Source organism: Mesoplodon bidens (genome assembly GCF_964165515.1).
Source record: "Mesoplodon bidens genome assembly, chromosome: 18".
Taxonomy (NCBI): domain Eukaryota; kingdom Metazoa; phylum Chordata; class Mammalia; order Artiodactyla; family Ziphiidae; genus Mesoplodon; species Mesoplodon bidens.
In genome coordinates this window covers 18,530,383-18,556,031 of record NC_138175.1, presented here as the reverse complement: position 1 = coordinate 18,556,031, position 25,649 = coordinate 18,530,383, and the positions used below count along the sequence as shown (strand labels likewise).

Here is a 25,649-nt window from a genome sequence, read left to right as displayed (position 1 = left end):
TCATTTCATCATTCTTTTTCTTGGGTACATAGGTATTTCATCATATTATGTACCATAATTTATTTAACTAGCTTCCTATTTTTTTTTAATAAATACATAAATATATTTATTTTTGGCTGCATTGGGTCTTTGTTGCTGTGCACGGGCTTTCTCTAGTTGCAGCAAGCAGGGGCTACTCTTAATTGCAGTGTGTGGGCTTGTCATTTTGGTGGCTTCTCTTGTTGTGGAGCATGGGCTCTAGGTGCACAGGCTTCAGTAGTTGTGGCACATGGGCTCAGTAATTGTGGCTCGCGGGCTCTAGGGCGCAGGCTCAGTAGCTGTGGCACACGGGCTTAGTTGCTCCGCGGCATGTGGGATCTTCCCACACCAGGGCTCGAACCCACAAGCCCTGCATTGGCAGGTGGATTCTTAACCACTGCACCACCAGGGAAGCCCTACCTAGCTTCCTATTAATGGACATTTAAGTTGTTTCCATTCTTCTGCTGTTACAAACCATGTTCCAGTTAATATCTATAAATCTTGTCTATGTGCAAGTATTATCACAGGGAAAATTCTTAGAATTGATATTACTGGCTTAAAGGGTATGTGTATTTAAATTTTTGATTGATATTATTTATGTATCTGTTTTCCCACACTTTTGCCTATGCAATGTGTTACAAAACTTTTCTTTGTTAATCTGATAGGTGAAAGTGTGGAAGGAGTGTTCTTAGTCAGCACTCCCCATGCATTTAGATGTAAGATATGCCTTTTGGAGTACAGTGTGAAGAAAGTCATTCAGTTGTTATGCTGGTCTTCAGGATTTTCATGGGAAGGCATGCATGGGAACAAATATCACAATGCAAAATCTTAGTTGGAAAATATTAAGTATAAATTATCTTACAGGATAAAGTTATCGTTTGCAATGATGAGTAAATATTTTCCAAAACTAGTAGCTATAGTTTGGGCACTTAAGGAAATGATAAAATCAAGTCATAGGTTTTAATCTTACTTAGTCTCTCTTTGGCAGTGTCAGAGGTCACATACAGTTTTTGAACAGAAGATTCTCCTGTCTACAAAAAGTACAAGAGTCAGTTTTTTGGGGTTTTTTTGTTTTGTTTTGTTTTTTGTGGTGCGCGGGCCTCTCACTGTTGTGGCCTCTCCCATTGCGGAGCACAGGCTCCGGACGCACAGGCTCAGTGGCCATGGCTCACGGGCCCAGCCGCTCCGCGGCATGTGGGATCTTCCGGCATGTGGCATCTTCCCGGACGGGGACACGAACCCGTGTCCCCTGCATCGGCAGGCGGACTCTCAACTACTGCGCCACCAGGGAAGCCCCAAGAGTCAGTTTTAAGAAGCCAGGAACAGAATGTGCTTTTCAGTTAGGTGCTTAAACTCAAGCATGAGAGATCTATGTTTATTTTTGAGAATAAAGTAGACTTTTGCTCAGACCTGACAGGCTCTTCAGATTCTGAATATATTTATACGCCTTGACCCCATAATTGCTATTTATCATAGCAAAATTTTGGGGAAAAACTGAATATCTGGAAATAATATTTTTGAGGAATTTATAACAATATGAGAAGGTTTCAGCAATACACAAAACTGAATATTAAATATGGCCTTAATTGAAAAGAAAAAAGAATTATACAGGAAACATATTGGAAAAAAAATACACCCAAAATGTTTACAGTAATTTGGGAAGATTTAATTTTCTTCTTAAAAATTTATTCTCCAAATTTCCTACAATGAGCACGTATTTTATAAATCTGATAAAATTGTTTAATAAAAACATAGCTCCTTCAGTTCTCATACCCTTTGACACTGGGTTGTTAAATTAAAAAAAAAACTTCTATTGGATCAGTGTTACTGCAGTAAATTTATTTTTTGCCATAAAGAAATTAATGTGTTGTCTTCTTAGTTAATGTAATGCTTCTTGCAAAGAGCCTGGTATTTACTTCATTTAATTTTTCTTTTAGATTTTGGATTTATTTCACTTTCAAGATAAATTGACAGAACTACAATTTCAGAGAGTTGCCACCACTACCTTTATAACTATGTCAAGAGAACAGCCACAACTGGCAGCAAAGTACTTACTTCAGCCAGTGTTAGCTCCTCTTCATCGATGTTTAAATACAGCAGGTAAAGGAGGAAGTCTGGTGGTTCGCTGTCCCTCTAAAGGACCTTCTTCCGTATTTTGGATTTAAATAACTTAGGTCTATGGTAGTTCAGTGTCTTTAATTTTACTTTTTTTCCCCGAATTTTTTATTTTGAAATATCCATTTCATAAAAGTTCTAAGAATGCAGTGTCCTACCCTTATATACTTCACATAGTTAACATTTTGACATGTTCACTTTCTCTTTCTCTCTTCCTACACACATACGTATTTTTTTTCTGAAGCGTTTGAGAGTCAGTTGCAGACATCAAATATACAGACTTTATTCAAATCTCTTATTTGTCTCAAGAATTTCCTTTATAGCTGTTTTTTAAAAATTACATTGCATTTACTTGTTATGTCTTTTTAGTTTTCTGTAATGTAGAATAGATCCCTAATAGTCTTTCACTCTGACACTTTTGAAGCCCAGGTTATAGAATGTTCTTCAATTTGTATTTGTCTCATTGTTTCCTCTTGATTAGATCCAGGTTAACATTTTGGCAGGAGTACTACATATGATAGTTTGTTTTTTTTTTTTAGTCCATCAGATTAGGGGCACATGTTATCAGTTTATTCCATTATTAGTGATGTTAAATTTGACTATTTGATTAAAGTGGTAGCAACCAGATTTCTCCACTGTAAAAATACCTTCCTCCCTTTTTTTTTTTTTTTTTTTTTTTTTTTTTTGCGGTACGCGGGCCTCTCACTGCTGTGGCCTCTCCCGCTGCGGAGCACAGGCTCCGGATGCGCAGGCTCAGCAGCCATGGCTCACGGGCCCAGCCGCTCCGCGGCATGTGGGATCTTCCCAGACCGGAGCACGAACCCGTGTTCCCTGCATCGGCAGGCGGACTCTCAACCACTGCGCCACCAGGGAAGCCCCCTTCCTCCCTTTGTAATTAATAAAAATCTGTGGGATGATAGACGTATGAGACAGTGTGAATATCCTGTTTCCCAACAGCCCTTCATACTGTGGTTTAGTATCCACTGATGATTTTTGCTCGTAAAATGGTGACTTTCTATTTTTTTTTATTGTTTCTAATTTGTTAGTTGGTATTTTTCTGTAAGGAAGAGCTTTTCTTTTCTCCTTGCCTCATCTCTTTTTAAAAAATAATTATTTAAGTATCAGTACAGATTCATAGATTCTTTTTTTATTCAGTGGGTGACTGAACATTCCTATCATTCATTTTGAAGCTTAAATTTTCCCAGATTTGGCCAGTTTTAATGTGTTAAAAGATTGACATTTTCAGCACTTCCTGCAGTGTGTGTTCATGATTTTTTGAGATTAGTGCTGGGATACAGAGTATCATTTCAGCATTCTTAGTGAGTAAAAAAAAACTTTCCATCTGAGGTTAAAAATAAAGAGAAAAATTGATGTTGTGGTTAAGCCCAATTTAGTTCTGTGTAGACTTTGTATAAAAGTCATTTATAGTGTAAACTTTTCTGAGTGTGTGTAGAGGGTAAACGTTTAGGTGGGTGAGAATGGAGAAAATCTAATTCTCGTGCATAGTAAGCACCAGATTGAGCTTTGGTGGAGTGAAATTAGTGATTATTCAAACATGACAAATGTATTTGAATAAATAATTTAAATTCCTTTATACATTTAATAGAAATCTAGTCTAGAATTAGTATTTCTTCAAAAAATGGTTCAAAAAATGAAGTATTATTTCTGTTGGCCCTTGTCATTAAGGCCTAGCATTTATATCTAATTTCATGTGTTAAGACTATACCTCAATACTAATCTATTTATCTTCTTGTCTATGACTGACTAGGTGTTTCCTTTAGTCTGGAGTGTTGTTCTCAAAGCGTGGTCCCAGGACTAGCAGCATCAGCATCACCTGGGAATTTATTAGAAATACAACTTCTTGGGCTCCACCACAGACCTACTGAATTAGAAACTCTGATGTGGGACCCAACACTGTTTTAACAGGCCCTTTTGGTAATTCAAGTGTGTGTTCAAGTTTGACCCCTGGTCTGGAGCACTGTGCTAGGGACGCCTAGATTCAGTCCAGTTGTGAGTGAATTATTTTTGTCCTGGGCCTTGTTCATTCATTCAAAGAATATTTATTGGACACCTATTTACCCTGCATTCTCATGTGTTAGGTTACATCTGTAACACCAGCTACATGTTTTGCATATACAATCTATTGACAACAAAAAGGATTGGGTAAGAATATGACTGATCTTATATATATACCCCATCATTGCCACTGGAAAAACAATCTCTAAAGTATAAGCTTTCTTATTTTGTTTTTCATATTGCATCACATTTTTAGGACTATGTGGCAATTATGATGAATTATCATATTTTATCAATTCCAAGATCACTTTTTTTCACATTAAAAAAATTTTTATTTTCGAAATCTTTTTCACATTTTAGCAACTCTAATATCTAGATGCATCTCACAATCATTGTTGGCCAGGTAGCAATTGTGGCATTGTCCATGCCTGCAAATGAGCGTTAAAATTTGTAGAATGGATGTCAGTGACTTAGAAGAAAATCATGAAGACAATAGTAAAGTGGAGGACTCTTAAGGATATCACATCACTGTACTCTGTGGCACAGAGGACGATAATATATGGCAAAACACAGATACCAGTCATGGTGTTGAAATGTTTCAGAAGAGTTGGACACTTAATGTGCAGTTTTAATTCCTTATCCTGTTTATTCCAATTATTTAGCTTATATCAAGAATGATAGGGAATTCTCTGGCAGTCCAGTGGTTGGGGCTTCGTAATTCCACTACATGGGACACAGGGTCGACCCCTGGTCGGGGAACTAAGATCCTGCATGCTGCATGGAGTGGCCAAAGGAAAAAAAAAATGACATATAACAATACTGTATAAAATAAATCTAGGAGAGTTCTCTTAATAATTTTTTTAAAAAGCTCTGTTTTAAAACTTTTTTTTTTTTTGGCCACACCAAGCGGTGTGTGGGATCTTGGTTCCCTGACCAGGGATTGAACCTGTACCCCCTGCAGTGGAAGCTCGGAGTCTTAACCACTGGACCGCCGGGGAAGTCCCTTAAAACTTTTTTTTTTTTTTTTTTTTTTGCGGTATGCGGGCCTCTCACTGTTGTGGCCACTCCTGTTGCAGAGCACAGGCTCCGTATGCGCAGGCTCAGCGGCCATGGCTCACGGGCCCAGCCACTCCGCGGCATGTGGGATCTTCCCAGACCGGGGCACGAACCCGTATCCCCTGCATCGGCAGGCGGACTCTCAACCACTGCGCCACCAGGGAAGCCCCCTTAAAACTTTTTAAAGGGAGATTTTCAAACACATGTACAGAGAATAGTATAATGAACACCTGTGTACCTGTCACCCAGACACAACAATTAATTCTGCCATTTTCACTTAATTTAATCTCCAACTTTTCATTCATTCATTTAAAATTAAAATCCCAAGTGATAATGTTTCATAGGTTACTTGGCAGTGTTTTTTTCTTTCTTAGTGATACATAAAATAACAATGCATGTTTATAATCAGTGAAACATTCTGTGAAATATTGTATTTGAATGGTGCTGTATTGTAACTATGTTGATTTTCTAATTTTAGCTGTTACTTCCTGAACTTTCTAGTAAAACTTTTTTCCTTAGGCCCAGCTTCTTCTATTCAATGAGGTGCTGAGTGTGGGTAATTTTGTTTTTTGTTCCTTAGAGGTTTCAGAGTGTGACATGGTGCCAGGGACCATTTTGGTGACAGAAGAAGAACTCAGTAGATGTATTGAGGATGTATATAAGGTTGGTAATTTGAGTCACTAGTGTTTTTAGTTAATATTTGTACTTAGTCTTTTAAAATAATTTTGCCTTTTAAACTGGTACTTCAAGAATTGGAATGACTAATCTTAAATTCCAAACCATCAGAATCTTTTTACCTTGAAAACTGGAAACTGTAAGTTGTTAGTGAAAAAACTGATACATTTTGAAACTGTTAATTTCATCATTTGCTCTGAATCTTAAACAGTTCAGATTCTCTGAGTGACACATGCCACTGATGAAAGTGTGTCTTTGAAGGAATTGACAAAGGAATTTGCAATACTGTAGGCTTCCTAAAATTTAGTGTATAATATTGAATCTACTTTATAATTTTTTGATAGAATCATCATCATAAAGAAGTTGGAATGAATGAGTCATAGAAATGACTTCCTAAACATATACTGAAAATGAAAAAAAATTTATATAAATTATATGTTCTCTATGATTGCAATCTTATAAATATATATGAAATACATATTTTTAGACAAAAATGAAATCCATTGTGTTAAGCCCAGATGGCACTGGGGTAAATATTCTTCTTTAAAGTTTATTTCAATATATTTATTTTTTTAAATTAATTAATTAATTTATTTTTGGAGGCATTGGGTCTTTGTTGCTGCGCGCGGGCTTTCTCTAGTTGCGGTGAGTGGGGGCTACTCTTCATTGCAGTGTGTGGGCTTCTCATTGCAGTGGCTTCTCTTGTTGAGGAGCATGGGCTCTAGGTGCACGGGTTTCAGTAGTCGTGGCATGAGGGCTCAGTGGTTGTGGCTCGCGGGCTCTAGAGCGCAGGCTCAGTAGTTGTGGCACATGGGCTTAGTTGCTCTGTGGCATGTAGGATCTTCCCGGACCAGGGCTCGAACTCGTGTCCCCTGCATTGGCAGGTGGATTCTTAACCACTGTGCCACCAGGGAAGTCCCTCAATACATTTATAATAATATTTTACTATTAAAAACATTTATAAGAGTAAACAGCTTTCAGAATTATATTTCATGTAAAAAGGTACAGCTACTTTGGGAATATATTGTTTGGCAGTTCCTTAAAAAGTTAAACATAGAGTTATCATATGAGTCAACAATTCCACTCTTAGTTATAGAGAAGTGAAAACATATTCATACAAAACCTGTACACAAATGTTCATAACATCATTATTCATAATAGCCAAAATGTGGAAACAACTGAGATGTCTATCAACTGATAAATGAATTAACAAATATGATATATTCATATAATGGAATATTTTTCATCCATAAAAAGGAATAAAGTATGGATACACGTTTCAACATGAATGAACACTTTTTTTTTTCCTATTTAGGTATATATTACATAAACCCCAGTACAGTGTACAAAAGGGAATGCTAAGTACATATTAAATACAGATGAAAAGAATCTGTTGCTAATCACTCTGTGTACCTAGGTGTACAGTGGGCTCTGGGGCCACAGTTCATGGTTTCTGTCATGTTCTTAAATTTATATTTCAGTTGTGTTCTTGGCAGTGTCTAATTTTTGCCGATCCTAGTTGGTCATTGGTTTTACCAGTAACTTGAAGCACTTGTAGGGGAGCAAGCACTGTCAGTGCTGCCGTCCCCTCGTTGCCACACCCTCCCCTATGTTTGCATCATTGACCTCTTCAGCCGGCTGGTTCTTGGCAGGAGGAAGCTTAAGCCCCTTGTTCATTCTGTGAGGGCCCTTTGATTATAACCGGATACTGCCATCTATAAGTCCAGGTAGACAGGCACCCGAGACTCGTCACCACATACTGAAGGGGTGATTGGAAGAGACCCCACAGTCAGCCCCTCTGAGTTGGGGAAACTCCCCATCCCTTGGGACCCTCCCCATCCCTTGGGACCCTGGTGAGCCACATGGAACTGGTCTGCCAAGGGCCACAGGAGGGGACCACTGCCATCCTGCCCACTAACACTGAGGAAATTCGGTGATGCTGCTTCTGTTTAATGCACAGAGGCAAGTGGATAAACAGTTTAAAATGATGATTTTTTAATGTTTAAAGAAGCTAGACACAAAAGACCACCCATTGTATGATTCCATTTATTTATTTATTTATTTATTTATTTTTAAAAGATGATGTGGGGGGGTAGGAATTTATTTATTTATTTATTTTTGCTGTGCTGGGTCTTCGTTTCTGTGCGAGGGCTTTCTCTAGTTGTGGCAAGTGGGGGCCACTCTTCATCGTGGTGCGCGGGCCTCTCACTATAGCGGCCTCTCTCGTTGCGGAGCACAGGCTCCAGACGCGCAGGCTCAGTAGTTGTGGCTCACGGGCCTAGTCGCTCTGCGGCATGTGGGATCTTCCCAGACCAGGGCTCGAACCCGTGTCCCCTGCATTAGCAGGCAGACTCTCAACCACTGTGCCACCAGGGAAGCCCGTATGATTCCATTTAAATGAAATGTTCAGAATGGGCAAATTCATGGACACAGAAAGTAGATTAGTGATTGCTAGCGGCTGGGGCTGGGGAATTGGGAGTGGCTGATAGTGGGAATGAGTTTTCTTTCTGAGGTAAGGAAGGTGTTCTGGAATTAGATAGTGGTGATGGTTTTGCAATTTTGTGAATATACTAAAAACCACTGAATTGTACATTTTAGAGAGTGAATTTTATGGTATGTGAATTATATTTCAATACTTAAAAAATTTTTATTCCACAGTTCTTATTTCTTTTCTATGGCAATAAATTAAACATTTTAGAGTAAATTTTTAAATTTTAGTTTCTTATGAAATGGTTCAAACAAACCAAATAAAAAATGAAGAATAAAACACTCATGTACCCACCACTCAGCTTAAAAAATTACACATTCCCAATTCAGTTGAAATCCTCTGTGAACCCATCCCTGATCACGTTTCCCCTTGCTCCTCACCCAATGGGAACCACGATCCTAAATCTGTATTTATTATTCCTTAAGCTGTTTTTAGTATTGTTCTGCATGATTTTAAATTTTATTTAAATGGCCTTGTAATATATCTAACTTTAATCCATTCATTTCTACTGCCAGATATTATTCTGTTGTTTTTTTGTTTGTTTTTTTTTTTGCGGTACGCGGGCCTCTCACTGTTGTGGCCTCTCCCGTTGCGGAGCACAGGCTCCAGATGTGCAGGTTCAGCGGCCATGGCTCACGGGCCCAGCTGCTCCACGGCATGTGGGATCTTCCCGGACTGGGGCGCGAACCCGTGTCCCCTGCGTCGGCAGGCGGACTCTCAACCACTGCGCCACCAGGGAAGCCCTATTATTCTGTTTTATGACTATATCACCATTTGTTTATTCTTCTCTTGGTAGACATTTGAGTTGTTTTCAGGGAGTTTTGTCTATCTGTTAGGTGCGTTGTAGTTTTAGTTAGCAGTTAGTTCTCTTATTACTAGTGAGGTTGAACTTTTTTTGTCTTTTGCTTCATTCATGTATTCTCTTCTTTAACTTGCCTGTTCATTTCTTTTTTACCCATTTTAATGTTTGAGTTATTTGCCTCTTTAAAATATTTTTAAAATAAATCTTTTTTTATAAAACAGCCTCATTGAAATATACTTCACAGATCAAAAAATGTTTTAAGTATACGATTCAGTGATTTTTCAGGAAATTTACAGAGTTGTGAAACTATCACCACAGTACAGTTTTAGAACATTTCCATCACACCAAAAAGATCCATTGTGCCTATTTATAGTCACTCCTTGGTCCCACCCCTAATCCCCAAGCAACCACTAACCTGATCTGTATCTCTATGGATTTGCCTTTTGTGGATATTTTATATGAGGGACTCATGCAATAAATGTTCTTTTGTGACTGGCTTCTCCCTCTTAATATGTTTCTGAGGTTCATCCAGGTTGTTGCATGTATCAATATTTTGTCCCTTCTTATTGTAATATTTCATTTTACGAATATATACCATATTTTGTTTATTTGTCATCAGTTGATGGACATTTGGATGTAGAGTAAATCTTTTTTTTAGACACCTTCATGAGATATATTTTATGTACCGTACATTTACCCATTTACAGTGTGCCAATCAATGGCCTTTTAGTATATTCACAGATTTGTGCAGCTGTCATCACAGTCAATTTTAGGACATTTCATTACCCCAAAAGAAACCCACACCACTCCCCACATCCCAGCCTTAGGCAGCCACTAATCTACTTTCTGTCTCTATAGATCAGCCTATTCTGAACATCATATATAAATGGAGTCATACAATATGTAGTCTTTTGTGGTTAGCTTCTTTCACTTAACATGACGCTTTAAAGGTTCATCTCGATTGTAGCATGAAGCAGTACTTCACTCCTTTTTATTGCTGAATAGTATTCTGTTATAGGTATTTTGTTTATCCATTCACCATTTGATGGACATTTGGGTTCTACATTTTGGCTATTATGAATAATGCTGCTATGGACATTTGTGTACAAGTTATTGCGTGTACATATGTTGTCATTTCTCCTGGGTATATACGTGGGAGTGGAATTGCTGGATCATACGGTAGCTCTATGTTTAACCATTTGAGGTACTGCCAGATCATTTTCAAAGGGGTTGCACCATTTTACATTGCCCCCAGCAGTGTATGGTGGTGTAAAGTAAACCTTAAATCATGTTCTTTCAGATAAGAAAAAGCTTTTGTTTTGGTTTGGTTTAAGCTTTATGTATGATACTAATAAATTTGTAGATATAAATATATGCTGCTTAAAAATTCAAAACCCATTCTCAGTAACACTCACTTTTTACTAAAAGTTGGGTACTTACTACCCTTTTATTTAATTTTGCTGTTAAAAAAACAGAGTACATCCTTTACAATGTTGACCTGGCACACAAGTGTCGAATTAAATTGTTCATAGATAAAACAGGACATGATGACTTAGTGGCTATAATGCTGTTTTTATTTTTTAATGCTTCATTTTAGAAACTTAAGAAAAGAAAGTTCTTATATCTTGTTCTACCTGTTGGTAGGCAAGGACTTTTCAGATAATATGAAGACAAGGAATTATACAGAGCAATCTAGAAAGCAAACTTTCTGAATTAGAGAATAAAGCCCAAATAACTTTTAGAAAGGTTATCTTCAGTCATGTTCCATCTAAGAAATATCATGATGAAAAATTGTAAAATAGCCAGGTGTGGAATGTTAGAAATACTTGAGAGTGCTGGTAGGAGTAGGACTAATTTTGTCTAAACTTTGGTACAAACCCCTCATAGTGTTAGGTGGACGTCAATAAATTGCTTTTAGGAGAAAAGGAAAGCAAAACAACTTCTTTCTGGCAAGTGAATGGCCTCGAAAAATCAGAGAAATTGAGAAATAGTGAGTCCTTGCCATTTCTCCTATTGTTGCCTCCCATAAGGCGGGAAAAACCCTCATTGTTTGCTGAACAGTTTAGTGAATTAAAAACCTCCTGGAGAGACGAGCAAAACATTCGTTTGCTGTAGACACTTGGTTATGCACAAGGACTAGGACTGTCTTGAAAGCAGGAAGGGGTGTAGAAGTTTATTCTCTCTACAAGGTTTTGGCAGCTCAGCTGCAGAGGGAAAACAGGAAGTGTGTACATTGGAGGAAAATGGTAAACATTGTGTAAAATTTAGCAACAAAGAGTATGTTGTCTTTATTAACTTTCTGCTAATACTAAATTATAGAGTACAGCTCAAAGGCAGGAAATAAGGAAAACATCTGGGATGGTTGAATTGATCCAGCAACTCACTCGGTAACAAGAGGGCACAAGAGGGTGTTTTAATTTTAGAGAGGCATTTGGGAACATTTCCAGCTCTGGTGTTCTCTCTCTCTCTCTTCTTTTCTTTTTAACAGATTATTGAGATGGAACTCACATACCTCACAATTCACCGATTTAAGTGCTCAGTTCAATGTTTTTGGTATATTCACAGTGTTGTGCAACCATCACCACAATCTAATTTTAGAATATTTTTATCCCTCCTGAAAAGGACTCCATACTTATTAGCTGTAACCTCCCATTCTCTCCACTTTGCCCCCAGCCCTAGGCAACCACTAATATACTTTCTGTCTCTGTAGATTTGCCTATTCTGGACATTTTATATAAATGAAATCATATAATATGTGGTCTTTTGTAGTTGGCTCTTCAGTGTTTTTAAGATTCATCCGTATTTTATCATGAAGCAGTACTTCATACCTTTTAATGCCAAATGGTGTTCCGTTGTATGGTTATATCACATTTTGTTACCTATTTATCAGCTGATGGAAATTTGTGTTGTTTCCACATTTTGGAGTGTTAAGAACAGTGTTGCTGTGGACATTCATGTACAGGTTTTTGTGTGTATGTATGTTGTCATTTCTCTTGGGTGTATACCTGGGAGTGGAATTGCTGGATCACACGGTAACTCTATGTTTAACCTTTTGAGGTACTGCCAGATCATCTTCTAAAGTGGCCACACCATCCTACATTCCCACCAGCAATATATGGGAATTCCAATTTATCCAGATTATGCCCAACGTTTGTTATCATCCTTTTTTAAAAAAATAGCCTTCTAATGGGAGTAAAGTAGTATCTCCTTGTGGTTTTGATTTACATTTCCCTAATGACTAATGATGTTGAACAACCTGTCATGTACTTATTGTCCGTTTGGATGTCTTCCTTAGAGAAATTTCTGTTAAGAACCTTTGCTCATTGTTGTTTTTATTCTTTTAAAATTTTTAAAAATTTATTTATTTATTTTTGGCTGCACTGGGCCTCCGTTGTTGCGCACGGGCTTTCTCTAGTTGTGGCGAGCGGGGGCTACTCTTTGTTGCGGTGCGTGGGCTTCTCATTGCGGTGGCTCCTCTTGTTGCAGAGCACAGGCTCTAGGTGCCAGGCTTCAGTCATTGTGGCACACGGGCTCAGCAGTTGTGGCTCACAGGCTCAGTAGTTGTGGCTCACAGGCTCTAGAGCACAGGCTCAGTAGTTGTGGTGCACGGGCTTAGTTGCTCTGCAGCATGTGGGATCCTCCCAGGCCAGGGCTCAAACCTGTGTCCCCTGCATTGGCAGGTGGATTGTTAACCACTGCACCACCAAGGAAGCCCCTTTTGCCCATTTTTAAATTGGGTTGTCTTTTTATCATTGGTGGGTTGTGGGATTGGACTCACTCTGACCAACAGCTTTCTCTAAAGAAATCCTCCTCATCAGTCTCTTCTCAGTCTCCACACCTTTGATCTTCTCTACCCTCTTTCTGAATGAGGAGTTTTTATAGTCTTGATCTCATCATAGTCTGGTGTCTTACTTTGGAGTTTTAAGTCTATTTTATCTTGGTGCTTCACTTGACATTTCCAATTTAACATCCCATGTCACCTGTGTTATGACAGCTGTCCATCTGGCTGCCTTCTCAGTCTAACTGCAGAGCCCCTTAGTCCTCAGAGCCAGTTTCTTCTTTGCTTTATACACAGTCCTGGTCAGACTGGTTATCTGATTTTTAAGACCATAGCAGAATTAGAAGTAACAAATTAGAAGTTAGTTAGACTAACTAAGGCACAGTGACAAGAGCAGAGAGGACCAAGAAAGGAGACAGAAAAAATACCCCCAAAGGGCATAATCAGTTGAAAAGCAAAGTATGTTGGGGCCAGTGTGTTCGGTATACTTTGCTTAAGAAGGCAGGGATTGCATATAATTCATTTTAGAAATATTTCCTTCCAAAATTGTTAAAATATAAGTACATTTTGGTATTTAAAGGAATAAACTCTCAGCTCTCTGAATGAAAATTTTATGGCAGGAACAATGACAAGGGAAGGGCTTTTTACACTTGCATCCTTCACGTACAGCAGGGAGTGGAGCAGTGTGGCTCCGGTGGGCCAGGTGGAAAGTTCTCAACAGTACAGGTATATATACAAATGCTAGTCGAATTGAAATGAAAACTTGCATAGCCACTTGTACTTCATCTGCATAAATAATTCTTGTCATTTCTATGTGTATACCTTATTTCTCGTAAAATTATGTAAGCCAAAAATGGCATATGCTGCTCAAATAGCTTTTAATCCAGTGGCTTCCCATTCTGTCTCCTCTGCCTCTGAGTGTCTGGGGCCTAATATCTAGAATGTTTATATTCTTTTGTCCTCCCTGGTATGAGAGGGAGTCATGTTTTTTTCTTTGCCTACAGAGGTGAAGAGAGGCCTATATTGCATAGAGACTGGTTCTGGGTAGGGCAGGATAAAAGAATTCCAGTTCTTTCTGATTTGGATATTTTCTTGCTCTTAAGAGAACTGGCCAGAATTCGATACTGGGGGTGGAGAGATGTTGCCTTTTAGTATTCTTCACAGTACTTGCCCAAGACTCCCTAAAGGCAGAAGAAATTTTAGGATAGGAAAGGCTAGATGGTACCTAATTAGTTTATTTTCTACATTCTCATTTCCATTTTCGCTCTGTTTCCAGGTTTAGGAAAGCTTGACTTTGATTATTCAAATCTTTTTCTCCCCCGCATCTAATCTTAATGAATTTCTAATTAAAGTTTCTCTGTCAGATTGACCAGTTCACTCCTCCTTCCGAATTTTTAATTATTTGTGTAGAGTAAATTAGAATAATACAATCTTAGAGCTGGAAGGAACTTTAGAAATAATTTAGTATAATCCTTCATTTTTTTTAATAGACTTTATTTTTTAGAGCAGTTTTAGGTTCACAGAAAAATTGAGTGGAAAGTACAGAGAGTTCCTGTGTATTCTCTGCCCCCACATGTGCACAGCCTCTCCCACTATCAGCATCCCACCCTGGACGGTGTATTTGTCACGGTTTGTGAACCTATGTTGACATGTCAATATCACTGTAAGTCCATAGTTTACATTAAGGTTCACCTTTGATGTGGTACATTCTTCGGGTTTTGACACATTAATCCCTCATTTTACAGTAAAGGAAACAAAATCCAAAAGATTGTGAAGTGACTTGTCCCAAATCACACTAGTGAGTGGCAGAGCTGGTCCCGGGACCAACATTCCCTTCTCTCTCTTTTTCTCTCACTCTCTTTGTTTAGAAAAGATAATATTTGCACATGGTACAAATTTAATAAGTGCCAAAGGATCTACAGTGAAAAGTTAGTCTCCCTCTCACCAGTGGACCCTCCCTAAAGACAATCATTCTTTCTGGATGTTTCCGTTTCCTGTTGAACTGTGACTTTGAATAACATGCAAAGGACTAAAAAAATATCCTTCAAGGATGTGTGAGATTTAAGCATTAGATTTTCTAAATGCTGCAGTTCAGATTCTGTGGTATAGTGTAGTGAAAAGCACTTGGCCTTTTGAGTCAGATGGACCTAGATTGGAATTTGGCTCCAGGGTTGACTATCCATGGGACTTTAGGTGACTTAAATGTGTCACTTGAGTTGCCAGGTGGTTGAATAAGGTAACTTTTGTTAGACTCATTGCATTCTTTCTTTATTTTCTTAATAAATATATATATATATATATATATATATATATTTATTTATTTATTTGCGGTATGCGGCCCTCTCACTGTCTTGGCCTCTCCTGCTGCGGAGCACAGGCTCTGGATGTGCAGGCTCAGGGGCCATGGCTCACGGGCCCAGCCGCTCCGCAGTATGTGGGATCTTCCCGGACTGGGGCACGAACCCTTGTCCCCTGCATCGGCAGGCGGACCCTCAACCACTGTGCCACCAGGGAAGCCCAAATTTATTTATTTATTTTTGGCTGTGTTGGGTCTTTGTTGCTGCGCACAGGCTTTCTCTAGTTGCGGTGAGCGGGGGCTACTCTTCGTTGTGGTGTTCGGGCTCCTCGTTGTGGCTTCTCTTGTTGCGGAGCACAGGCTCTAGGAGTGCAGGCTTCAGTAGTTGTGGCACGTGGGCTCAGTAGTTGTGGCTCGCGGGCTCTAGAGCTCAGGCTCTGTAGTTGTGGCACACAGGCTTAGTTGCTCCGCGTCATGTGGGATCTTCCCAGACCAGGGATCGAACCCGTGTCCCGTGCATCAGCAGGCAGATTCTTAACCACTGCGCCACCAGGGAAGCCCGGGTCATTGCATTCTTTAATAGGTGCTCAAAAAACTGTCAGTTCCTTTTTGGTTCAGGGAAACTCTTTTTTTTTTTAAAGACTGTTTTATGCATTATGCTCTGAAAGCATGCACAGTACAAAATACTATATTAAATAAAACTTGCCTGGTTCTTTTGCTTCTCATAAGTCTTAATTAAACTCAGTAAGTGCATTAGAAGTTCTAGAACACTACTGTGAAAAGGATCACTGTGATATTTTAGAAGGCAGCATTTGACTAGTTTAAACTTTAGCTGGGGTAAAATCAAGTTCCAGCCTGTATTGAATTTCAATGTTAGCATTTAGTCAGCTTGATTCTGAATAGGCTCATCATGTTTGTATTTTCATACACATACATCCCTGCAGAAGATAAGGCCATAAATTAAGAAAACTGTTCCATTCACAGTAGCATCAACAAGAATATTTAGGAATAAACTTAGCATTTGCATATGGCTATATATTTTACAAAATATTTTAACATGAATTATCTTAATTGGTCCTTATGCTAAAAGCTTTAACGCCTACATTATATTATCCATGAGGAAACTGGGACCTAGAGAGGTTTAAATGTCTTATCCCTGTTCACTCATTTAATATGTGGATTTGGGCAACCACACAGGTGGCAGAAACAAAGTTCACACCCACGTTTCCTGATTCCTGACTTCCCAGTGCTCTTTCGGTGACTTTGCAGCGGTCTTTAAGGGATGTGTTTGACAATATAATGGGAGTCTATGAAATGAGCACGTGAGGGCTGCTTTTGGTTTTGTTTGCTTTGAAACAGAAACACATATTTATTCTTAATACTTTATAAAAAATATATATATATTTATTTGTTTGTTTATTTATTTTGGCTGCACCAGGTCTTAGTTGGGGCACGGGATCTTTGTTGCGGCACGTGGGATCTTTAGTTGCAACATGTGAACTCTTAGTTGCGGCATGCATGCGGGATCTAGTTCCCTGACCAGGGCTTGAACCTGGGCCCCCTGCATTGGGGGCGCAGAGTCTTACCCACTGGGCCACCAGGAAGTCCTATTCTTAATACTTTTGACCATTTTGATTACTCTGAGTTTTTCCTTTCTTCTTAAATTCAAATTTCTAGTCAATCTTTCCAGAGAAACTCAGTCCTCCAGACATTGAAGACAGATGCTGAACAAGCCAATATAATAAAATCAAATCTTCTATTGTTCAATCTGCTCTCCCTTCCATGGCTGAAGTTCTGTGATTCTGTTCAGTTAATTTGCATTGATTGATAACTTCTAGCTGCAGTTTTTTTTTTAAAGAAAAAATGAAAATAGGGCATTGTAACTTCCCCACAAAAATAGAACTTTTGAGAAAGTAAACAGCAGTCAATCTGCTTTGTTCATTCATTCTTTGATTCAGTTAATTAGTCACCAAAAAAATTTACCAAGTACCTACTGATTGCCACTCTGCTTGGTTTACAAATACAGAAATGGTTAAGAATCAGCTGCTACCTGATTCTCAGTGAAGCAAACAAAGAGTTACAATAGAGCATGATTCATAGTTAAGAGTACCAAGAAACATACCTCTCTTACTTGTTAGAACACCAGTCCTCTAAGTTTAGATGAAGGATCGTGAGACTTAACCACAGAGGCCTCTTCTCAGGGCTGGATCTGTAATAGAAAGCCAAGATGCATTCATAAATGAATGTGGAAATCCCCAGGTTCCCAGTGGGGTCATTGGTACCCATGTGTCTCCTTGTCCAATCTTTTCTGAGCCGTTTTGGTTTTCCTAGATCCATACAGGCCTCTTATTTTGCCCCTCAGTCCTATCCTACACATTTATATTGGAAAAGCCATAGGTAGTTACAGAAATTCCACTTTTCTTCAAAGCACCATTTCACTTACTCTCAGAGAGGCTTTTTCACACCAAAGAATTAAAAAGGTACCTTGAGAGTCTGTCTATACCTTTCCTGCTTCAGCTTTCCCATCTCTTGGTATTTTATTTGGTGATCCCTAGTTGTACAGATACCTCAAGTAAACTTGAGTTACCAGAAAACCTTTCAGCTAAACAGGATTTCATCTTTCAAGTATTAACTTCAGAACTGATGGAACAGAAAGCTCCTGAGGATGGGTTAGAAATTTGTTACATCTTGGTCAAGTTGAAGATTCAATGTTTCAAAAATTTTGGGGCGGGGAGGGATGCTTCATTTTTTTCAACTAGTCTTACCTCTTAATGGCTGAGGTACCAGAAAAGTATAGAAGACCATGAGCAAACTTGCAGTCAAGTCAGGGAATGCTAGAGTAGGTAGGAAAGAGTTTTAAAGCTTGATTAATCCAACCTCTTTATTTTCCAGATAAGGAAACTAAGACTCAGAGAAGTCAATTGATTCATGTTAAGTCTCTCAGCTGCTCTCAACTGTGGAATTATTTACAAACAACCCTATGTGAAACATGCCCGATAGTTATACTGCTAAAAAAAGGAAACTTCCAAATGATATGGAACATCTTTACAACAGGTAGAAATAATATATCAAGTATTAGATTGTGTTTCAGAACTTGAATCTCTACCCCACTTTGCCTCCTAGTGAGCAGGGAAGACCCCCTACTAGAAAGAGACTGCACATAAGCACAGTCCAAAGAAATTCCACAACACTTGGGTGTTAGGGCCCAGAGGCGGGGCAGGCAGGCCCTCCCCTCAGTGGGGCAGGAACAACTTACCTATTGTGCCTTCACTGCTTTTTCAGTCGGTACTGTCACCAGCCTAGTGTGCAGGAGACTGGGAGGAAATAGCCCCAACAGTTTTTTCCGTATGTGGTATGACTTCATTGGAAGATTCTTTTTTTCTGGGGTATTTGGTTATTGTCAGTGCTGGCACCAAGAGATCACAGTGCAGCACTGACTGAATCAGTCCAGCCTCCCATGTCCCTTTATGGGTCACTAAACTCCATATACAAGTCAATGATGTGGGGCAATCCACATTAAGGGAAAAGTGACCAGATTCCACTTTGGGAGTATAAGCAGCGGGTAATGTTAGATGTCAGATGCAGACCAAACTGTTAATCTGCATGAGAGTTTAGTGTGAGGCAAGAGATTAGAAGGAAGGGACTGTCGTTGGAAAGGACTGGCTACACTGTGACCCTGGAGAGCTACCGGAAGACTTGGTAGAAAGGAGCTATATAAGACTCTCAGAAGGAGGAAGAGGAGGCCGCACGGGAGTGCTGTCCATGGTGCCACTGGGAACTTCAGCCCTACTTTGCAGAGGTTTCAGGAATAGGGTCATTAATAGTCTGACAAGCTGGGATCCACTGAATCTGAGGGGCCACAGCAGGGATAAAGTTAGGGATTGAAGAAATAAAAATATCATTATGTACAGGAGGAGGTTAGTATTGGGAGGCCATGGGGTACATGCTTTGCTCTTTTTTACATTGTGGTAAAATAGACATAACATAAAATTAACATTTTAACCATGTTAAAGTGTATAATTCAGTGGCATTTACAGTGTTGCACAGCCATCATCACTGTTGTCTAGTTCCAGAACTTTTTCATCACTCCAAATGGAAACTCCATACCCATTAGGCATTCAGTCCTCATTTCTCCCTCTCTTCAACCCTGACAACTGCTAGTCCACTTTCTTTCTCTATGGATTGTGCATGGATTTTATGGCAGACAGATCTGGGTTCATCCTGGCCCTGTCATTTATTGACAGTTTACCTTTGCTCAACTAACATAGCTTTTCTGATCCTCAGTTTTCCAAAGTTTTAGAATGAGAATAAAATGCTTAACTTGCAGGACTCTTGCGAGAATTGATTGTATATTAAATGTTTAGCTGAATACCTGGTTCATTCTTAAGTGGACATGCAATAAGTGGTAGTTATTGTTTGCTTTATAAAAGCAGTAACAATGGGGTTCCTTTATTATTTTTTTTAAATTAATTTATTTTTGGCTGCGTTGGGTCTTTGTTGCTGTGTGCGGGCTTTCTCTAGTTGTGGTGAGCGGGGGCTACTCTTGGTTGCGGTGCATGGTCTTCTCATTGTGGTGGCTTCTCTTGCTGTGGAGCATGGGCCCTAGGCGTGCAGGCTTCAGTAGCTGTGGCATGCGGCCTCAGCAGTTGTGGCTCGCAGGCTCCAGAGCGCAGGCTCAGTAGTTGTGGTGCACGGGCTTAGTTGCTCTGCGGCATGTGTGAATTTCCCAGACCAGGGCTCGAACCCGTGTCCCCTGCATTGGCAGGTGGATTCTTAACCACTGTGCCACAGGGGAGTCCCCCAGTGGTGTTCCTTTAAATTGTATACACTGCGTTAAAACTGCTTATTCACCAAAAACTCAGGTAACACAACTTAATCATCTACTCTTACAGGTGCTGAAGTAGGGAACTTGACTTTTGCCTGCCAGGCTAGTTAAAGAGGTCAGAGACTTATATATTCAAGAACTGATTATGTGTTACAAGCTCTAAAATGCTTTTGGAATTTATAGGAGAAAAGTCATTAATGGTGGTTAGATGCTTAACGAATATTTGAATTAGAGAATGAACGAACAGTTCAACAGTGAAATAATACAGCAGGCCTATGGAAGAGGTAGAACTTGAGCTGGGCCGGTTTAATAAGTACCACTGCCTGTCTTTCATCTATAAAGTGCAGTCTTGTCGTTAGGATGCAGAGCAATCCATAAGGTGGATAATAGAACTGGATTTTGATGATTGTTTATAGGTGGCCAGTCCAAAATTTTTGGAAAATAGATACACTTACATTAAGGACGTTTAAAGAGAAGTAGATTAAGGCTCACTCCAAGGAGGAATTTTAACTCTTAATGTTGGAAGGGAGGTGATAATCCTGTATGTGTCAAGCAGAGGCCATTCAAGTTCTTTGAGCTCTCATAGAGAAAACTCATTGATCAGTTTGAGCCAAAGGAGACTTTAAATCTTTCCACTTTGAAAAAAAAAATTTCTCTATTCTTAATCTGTGAACTTAATGGATTATTGGTGAATTGATAAGAGTTATTCTTAATTTCTCCCTCTTTCCACAGGCTCTTCCCCTCATCACTGTCTATCCCTTTAAACTTGTTTTTCTTCTGGCATTTGTCACTGTCTGATATTATATATTTGTTTATTTTCTGTCCCCTCACTAGAATGTATGCTCCTTTGAAGCAGATAATTTGTTTCCCACTGTATCCACAGAACCACAAACGTGTCTGGCACACAGTTGGCACTCAGTAAACATACGCTGAACCTTTACATAAAAATGAATCACATATGTATATGTATATGTATAAATAGCTGTGCAGTTTTTTTCTATTCCTTGTAAGAAAATACAGAAAAGTGCGAGAATTTAAAAATTGGAGGAGTTTATCAACAACAGCATATACCTCTGAGAAATGTGCTTGATTTGAATTCATGTTAAAGTTTGAAGCGCTTTAGCCCAGCAAATAATAAAGATTTAGCTTCATTTGTTGGTTTGTTTGTTTGTTTGTACTAAAGATGCTGGTAAGGAAGGATGGCTCCTTAGGGATTACCTCTGGAACACACAATCCAGAGGCAAACAGTAGGCCCTTACGTTATCTGGGGGAATCTCTCTTTAACCTCCTGTAATTGGTGATATCATAATTAGCCCCACATATTATTTCTGAACACTGCCATACAATGCACCTCATTTATCTGGGCTTATGGAGGTTAGATCATGCACAGGAAGCTGGCTCCTTCATTTTCAGGCTCCACAGAGGAATTGGGAGGCTTAAGGAGTGTGAAAAATTAGGTTTGATTTAAAGGGACAGGGTTCTCTAGAAAAGCACAGAGATTTTTCCAGCGTGTGCCTCCATGACCTTTAGTTTCCCATAAACATCATTGATTTCTACCTCAGTGCTCTTTCTGTAAATTAGGGCCTCTTGAAGTTTCCTTTTCCTCATCCTTTAAAATAGGTCTGCTAATACAGACTTCATGAGATAGTTATAATTTCAATGTGCAAACTCTTTAAAAAATCTAACATAGTACCTGGGAGATAAAAATCCCAGCGTAGTTTCTGGAACATATATTAAGTGTGTAATCATTGTCCGATCCTCTTTCTTCTTTTATTATTATTATTGTCTATACCATCAAGTTTTAGTTAATTTATTAGAACAGAATTACGTTTTAAAATCCTATTGTGGGGACTTCCCTGGTGGTCCAGTGGTTAAGAATCCACCTGCCAATGCAGGGGACACGGGTTCAATCCCTGGTCCAGGAAGATCACACATGCCATGGAGCAACTAAGCCCATGTGCCACAACTACTTAGCCTGTGTTCTAGAGCCCACGAGCCACAGCTACTGAGCCCGGATGCTGCAACTACTGAAGCCTGCACGCCTAGAGCCCATGCTCCGCAACAAGAGAAGCCACCGCAATGAGAAGACCACGTACCACAATGAAGAGTAGACCCCGCTCGCTGCAACTAGAGAAAGCCCACGCGCAGCAACGAAGACCCAATGCAGCCATAAATAAATAAATAAATAAATAATAAATAACAGTAAGCTTGTAGAATTTAAAAAAATAAATAAAATGAAATAAAATCCTATTGTGTTTGATTGGAGTTTTGAATAGCATTTTGGCACTTCATAAGATACTTTAAATTATCCACCTTGAATAATAATATTAACATTAATATTATTATTGGTTTATTTGTTTTATTTTTCCCTTTTGATCACAAGCAATGAGAGAGAACAATTCTTGTTCACTTTTATATTCACTAGAGTGCTTAAAACAGTACTTTGATTCCAGTAGATTCAGAAGAGTTTGTTGAATCCTTTTTAAAAGGTACAAATAAAAGTTAACATAGTTATTGTTAATAAACATCAGAATCCTCACACACTTAACCCTATAAAACCAGTGCAGATCTAGGTGCACATTTATTGAACTGGAGAGAATAGGACATGCCCATGTGACAGTTACATCTTAAGAATGACAAATCTAGAGCAAGCTGTGTTTTGCTTTGTTTTCTTTCAAATCTAAAGCTTTTCTATTTGGTGGTCGTTGCTTGTTAGTTTCTAATAGGAGGGCCTTTAGCAGTAAGATAATTATTGTACTGATGAATAATAGATGAAGAGACTCTTGAGGTAGTCAGAAGTAGGAAAGGAAGGGGTCAGAAAATGGGTTCACCTACCTGGTTCACCCAGCAGTTCTTAAGGCTGCACGCATGAAAGAGCAATGCTCCCTTTTTAGTCTCCCTTTGATTCAGCCTGTCTGCTAATCTCAGATGGTTTCCTTAGGCTTAGAGCTACAGTTGTTTACCTCAGGGCTAGAGTGTTGCTTAAGATAAGCCTCCAAGCCCTGCTAATTTGTGTATGGTGTTTGATTCTCATTCCTCCGTCCTTGCACTCAGTGTACCACCATTTCCTTTTCCCTAGGTGTACGTGGTCGGGAATGAACCTTTAACAGTTTTGGTGGATTCCCTGCTTCCTGTCCTGGGAGTGCTCTTTTCTCTCTACTGTTTTACCAAGCACAGTGTGTCTCACATAAGGTAAACAATCTAGAGAACCTTATTGTTTGTAAATACTGAAGTCTTTCTTGTATGTTCTTATTTTGAATATGACTTATGCCACTTTATAATTTTTTTTTTCTTTCAAAGTCAGGAGAACATTTGACAGTCCTCTAGAAAAGAAAGAGAGCTTTGCAGATTGCACGGGATTGGATCTAGTTTTTAGAATGACTTTCCTCAGCCTCTGTCTTAGACATCAGAAGTGAAATCTCCATTTACATGTATGAACATGCCACTGTTTGATCAGTGAGAAATATTGGAATTACATGTCTAGGGAGGAGGAAATAGAGGTTGGATCATAAATACCTTGTAAGTAGTTAGAAATCAAGTTGGGGAAATCTGGATCTGAATGTGGCATTCTGTAATTTAGGCTTGGATTTGGTGTTAGTGCTGTACAGTGTTGTCGAGAATGAAGGGATTCCTTAGTCATCCAGAAAATAATCTTTTGTATTGGAATTTAAGTAGGACTCATTTTGTATCAGCTCTGTTTTCACAGTGATTTATGTTGTTTCTTCCTCCTTCTAAGACTTTAACTGGAAGTTTGAGATTGACATATACACACAATATAAAATAGATAATAAAGACCTATTGTATAGCACAAGGAACTCTATTCAATACTCTAATGGCCTATATGGGAAAAAAAATCTGAAAAAGAGTGGATATATGTATATGTATAACTGATTCAGTTTGCTGTACACCTGAAACTAACACAACATTGTAAATCAGATATACTCCAATAAAAATTTTTTAAAAAAGATCCTACAGAATTCTGATTTTTGGTATTTGGAAATACCCCACATGTAATCTCATATTCAGTAATAGTATCTTCTTCATAGTGTTATTATGAAGACTGACTATGCATTGAAGTGTTTAGCACTGTCCCTGGCAGATAATAAGCTCAATAAATAGACACTATCATTAAGTGATAAAGCGAAGTACTCGGTCTTGCATATTATTCGAAGCTTACATATTGCCTTTAACTCTCTAGCTTTTGGTCAGTGGATCACTGAAGCCCACAGACATAAGGGAAGTGACAAGAGAAAGTGCAGTGGAAGATGGAGGCTATAAATATGTGAATTTGGCTTCAAAACACCATTCCTATAATAACTCTTGTTTTAGTTTTGAAGCCGGAGTCCTCACAGCACTATCATGTCCTCATCAGAGGCTGAGAAGGAAGAAGCAAACGTTTATTCCATTCCTGTCCTAGTTGATTGGCACCGATAAGAGGGGATAAGGAATCAGCAAGAATTTGTTGGTGTGCTGTTTCTTGGTCTCCAGTTATTGGTCCCACTGATCTTAGATGGTTTGATCACTGTAAACTTGTCTTTCACAGTGCCTGATTCAAAGGCAATGAGTTCGTTTGGAATAAAAAAAATCATGTGGGGCTCAGGTGTCATATCAGGGCTGCTTCTACAACCAGAGATTAGTCAGTCACTCACTGAATTTCAGGATATTTGCATTCTGAAATTCACAAGAAGCATAGTTTCCACTCCCACACTTCAGTAGTACTAGATGATTGTGCCAGCCTTTAGAATGCATGGAACCTGACTTTCATTCTTTCTTTTTTATGTTATCTTGTTAAATGTGTAGAGTAAGATGACAAGCTCATTTATAACTGCTTTTTTCTGCCAGGTCACTTTGCCAAGAGATCTTATTATGGATGCTGGGGAAACTGGAGAGGAAAAAGGCAATTACTAGCCTGAAAGGATTTGCAGGGTTGGACAAAACTGTGCCCTCTCTCCATTCTCTGTGCCACTTTAGAGCTGCCACTCAAGGTGGCATTATGATTACCATCAAAGAGGCTGTTTGGTGAGTCCACCCATCCTTTGCTGTCTCTCTTCAGATTTAATTGTACTCGAACGGCCATTCTGTGACTCGTCCACTAAGGGGCGCTGATAGAAAGGAAACCAGAAACTCAAGCAGCTGAGGTGCTGCCATTTATTGATATCTCTAAGTGAAATGTGAGCCTTAAATGATTCTCCAGGTTTTTCCTAGATGCTAGCTAATAGGTGCAGTTTACTGGAGCCTCACAGCTCTGCATCACAACAAGCCCACTTACTTCACAAAGTCTTTGCCAGTGAATCAGAGTAAAAGGCAGACACATATTCACCCTCAACACCATAACAATCCAGTTCTCCCTCTGACACTCAGAATGATATATGTGTGTTCAGAGTCAGACTTAATCCTAAGGGAAATTGTCCCAAAGCTCTCTTTTATGGTAATTTTATGATGGGGGTTTGTTTCTCCTAGGGGTTGTTTAGAAGGTGGCTAACAAGTGTTAGTGGAATGGATAATTTTTTTTTTTTTTTTTTTTTTTTTTTTTTTTTGTTACGTGGGCCTCTCACTGTTGTGGCCTCTCCCCTTGCGGAG

The 25,649-nt window shown here is 39.1% G+C and overlaps 1 protein-coding gene across 1 annotated transcript in view; it reads left to right on the top strand.

Moving 5' to 3' along the window:
* The window catches only part of TANGO6 (transport and golgi organization 6 homolog), a 169,683-nt gene that overhangs the window by 21,827 nt on the left and 122,207 nt on the right, over nucleotides 1-25,649 (top strand). Inside the window, exons 6-9 of the mRNA XM_081215235.1 lie at nucleotides 1,956-2,118; nucleotides 5,786-5,868; nucleotides 23,149-23,261; nucleotides 24,912-25,088. Coding sequence (XP_081071361.1) covers nucleotides 1,956-2,118; nucleotides 5,786-5,868; nucleotides 23,149-23,261; nucleotides 24,912-25,088 — 536 coding nt within the window. The remainder of the gene's footprint in view (nucleotides 1-1,955; nucleotides 2,119-5,785; nucleotides 5,869-23,148; nucleotides 23,262-24,911; nucleotides 25,089-25,649) is intronic.